This window comes from Cyprinodon variegatus, unplaced genomic scaffold (assembly GCF_000732505.1).
Source record: "Cyprinodon variegatus isolate N-32 unplaced genomic scaffold, C_variegatus-1.0 Scaffold75, whole genome shotgun sequence".
Lineage (NCBI taxonomy): Eukaryota > Metazoa > Chordata > Actinopteri > Cyprinodontiformes > Cyprinodontidae > Cyprinodon > Cyprinodon variegatus.
The window spans coordinates 352055-355479 of NW_015150528.1; the positions used below are offsets into that span (position 1 = coordinate 352055).

Consider the following 3425-nt stretch of genomic DNA (forward strand, 5'->3'; position numbering starts at 1 on the left):
CTGCACGCAAAATTGGATCTTGATAAATCCGGCCCTATGTCTCTCGGCTGGCCTGGGAGCGCCTAGGGCTTCCCCCAACAGAGCTGGAGGAGGTGTCAGCGCAGAGGGAAGTCTGGGAGTCTCTGCTTAGTCTGCTGCCCCCGCGACCCGGTTCTGGATAAAGCGGGAGACGACGAGTACGAGATCACTAGTGTTATGAACTAAATTTACAGATGGATATGTACCGAATATAATATACAGATGGATATTACTATTAAAAAAAAGGTTTTTACAGTTATGTACAATAGCTTATATACAGATGGGTTTACTATAAAATGAATAAATAGAGTTTGGCCAGAAGCTATCTAAATTAAAGTGCAGTGGAAGGTAATTGCATATTACAGTTAAAGTACGTTATTGCAGATGTAAATGTAAACAACTGGTGCTGTGAATAACCAGTCAGCAGTGCAAATATAAGCAGTCGGCAGTGCAAATCAATAATCAGTCAAAGTGAGTAGTGCAAGATGCATATAAAGAGTTGTTACAATAGTAACAGCCAGGAGTGCAGGTGAACTTTACAGTCTTTTTTAAAAAAACAAAACAGAATAGCAAAATGGTGGTAGGCGTCCATCAGTGAGGGTTAGAGTTTGGTAAACAGACAGCTCTGGGGGAAAAGCTGTTCTTAAGTCTGGTGGTTCTGGTCCGGAGGCACCTGAAACGCCTGCCGGAGGGTAGGAGAGAAAACGGTCTGTGGGCTGGGTGAGATGAGTCCTTAAGAATACTGCGGGCTCGATGTAGGCAACATGAACAAACTGAAATCTGTCAGATAAATAAGATTTAAACCAGCCTAGTGCTGTTTCTTTAATTCCTACAAAATATTCAACTCTTTCTAAAAATAAATTATGATCAACTGTATGAACTGCAGCACTGAGCTCTAACAGGACAACTACAGACAAGTCCCTTATCTGAGGCCATGAGATTATCACTAGGGAACTAGACCAGAGCTGTTTCCATGCTACAGTATGATGAGCTGAAACTCTCAAAGTTCATTATGGTGTACGTGGTCACACACTTTTTTAGCAACTACTTTCTCAAGAGTTTTAGATGAGAAAGGAAGATTTGGTATAGGTCTATAATTGACCAAGTCATCTGGGTCAAGAGAATTTTTCGTAAGTAAAGGTTTAATTACAGCTTCCTTAAAAACTTGAGGTACCTATCCCTGTAACAGGGAAAGATGAAATACATCTAAAATTGAGGTGAAAATCAAAGAAATTACTTCCTTAAATGAGTTGGTTGGAACTGGATCTAACATACAAGTTGAAGTCTTCGGCGTCTAAATTCAGTGTAAAAAGGGAAGGGTTACTTCAGGTCACAGACATTAGCAATAGATTGTGGTGTCCAACACCCAGCCAATCCCGTTACGTTTTCTTAGTCACGTGACGTGACGCTTGTGGCGCACATACTGAAGGAAAACCAGAATGACAGAGGCGGTCATGCAAGCTAATGCTAACTCAACGGTGAGTTTATTACTTTCATTTTTCTGTAGTTGAGTTAGCGTTAGCTTACATGACCGGCTCCGTCATGCTGGTTTTCCTTTCCGAATTTAGGGCAGTGAAATAGAGCCAGTTGAATCTCAGGAGGCTGAAAATATTGAGTTTGAATTTTGAAAGGTTGAATTTTTTTATATGCAGATTTTTTTAACACTCAAAAATTTAACTGAAAAATAAGTATTGAAAATGTAATCACTTTGAAATAGTAAAGTAAATTTTTAACTTAAAGAGAAAATAACAAATGAAATTTCAACTGTGTAGAAATAATGACAATGAATTTTCTTTTAGGTCAAAAATGTGTTCTGAATATATTTTAACACTGAAACAGTAAGTACAAACATACAACATTTAAATTTCAGTGGCATTTTTAATTCAAATCCCAGCGACACAGATTTACTTCCATACCATCAGACCATAGCAGTTTATGACCTGCTTTCTTTGACAGCGACTTTCTCAAACATTTATTACCCAAAGCGAGCGGTTTCTCTATGGGATATCTAGACAAATCTCGGTAGGAGGGGTTTAATAAGTGGAATACCACAGTGCTTGCCAGGAAAACCTCTTGACTATAAAACCGTATTAACAGCCCACCAAATCTGCTGAAACGGTGGGTTGTTAATCTCAATCTAATTATGTGCCTTTGCAGGGATTATTAATATGAACTGCCTCAGTTGGCAAGTTGTTGAAAATCCACAGGGCCAAAGAAATAAGCAGTAATCCTGAACAAGGTTGAGTCAAACCACATATGGTGACTATATCTCAAATTTGTAAAGCTCAGAGAAATACAAACAATGCAGCTGAATACCTTGATAAAACAGAATGAATAAAAAGGGGTTCGAGGATATCAAGTAATGCTTACTTATTAAAGAATATATTTGTCTATGTCCAATAAACTTATCAAAACACAATCCTGAAAGAGAAGTGATTTTTTATTTCCTAGTAATTTACTCTCAAAATGACTCTAGGAATGCATCTGGCTATTTCAAAATATGAGAAAAGATTTTTTTTAAATAACACCTTCTTCTTTCTTACAGAAATTCCATAACCTGGCAGCTTAAATTCAAAAACTAACACCACAAACATTCCTTTCTTTGTGTGGAGTAGAAACATGATAACAAAGATTTGCCATTACTTACTTAAAGTTAAGGCTCTCCCACTTTTTCTGAGTTACCCAGCTTCCACACACAGACTTGCTGCTGTTCAAAGGCTTACTGGAATCACCATATCTGAAAAGCAGAAATACCACAATTGGCCTTTAAAAAATAACAGCTGTTGAAATTCCTAAGAAAATAATGTGCCAGTATTGCAGGGGTGCATGGGAAGAAACCTGTACTATCAGAAACTAAATTTGATCTGCACTGACAGAACCTGTATTCATGTCATTTGAAACTGAATAGATTATCTTTGAAAATGTGTTTCACTAAAGTTTAACTGGATTTAATGATTTTAATCTAAATGAATTTGTTGCATTTAAAATGATCATTTCCAATTTTTGTTGGAAAATTCTGTTTCTTTGCGTCAGACAACAGGAGCTGTAAGAGTAATCAAACAGATTCACTGAATGATACTTTATCTCTTTTTATATTTATTTTATGGCATTTCATCGTCCAGCAGATGAGCAGCTTAAGCTTTGTAGATGTCATTACAAGTGTCAAATTTTCATATAAAAGAAGTGTCACAATAAAAAAAAAGGACTTGGATTACCCGTTATCTGTAGCTATCAGATAAAGAAGCTTACTATAGTGTGCCGCCGCTGTTACGTTGTTCTGTGATTCTACAGTACACCATTCTGTTTGTCATGGTGAACGAAATGGTTCTGACATTTACGAAGCTTCAGAACAAAATATGGTCAAAATATGTTTAAAGGAAAATTCCGGTTTTTAACACTTTTAGCCC

The 3425-nt window shown here is 37.0% G+C and overlaps 1 protein-coding gene across 1 annotated transcript in view; it reads right to left on the reverse strand.

Annotated features, from left to right (window-relative positions):
* The window catches only part of st3gal4 (ST3 beta-galactoside alpha-2,3-sialyltransferase 4), a 22128-nt gene extending 18811 nt beyond the window's left edge, over positions 1-3317 (reverse strand). Inside the window, exons 1-2 of the mRNA XM_015372704.1 lie at positions 3313-3317; positions 2666-2782 (exon numbers count right to left, since the gene is read on the reverse strand). Coding sequence (XP_015228190.1) covers positions 2666-2782; positions 3313-3317 — 122 coding nt within the window. The remainder of the gene's footprint in view (positions 1-2665; positions 2783-3312) is intronic.
* Between the last annotated feature and the right edge of the window lie 108 nt (positions 3318-3425).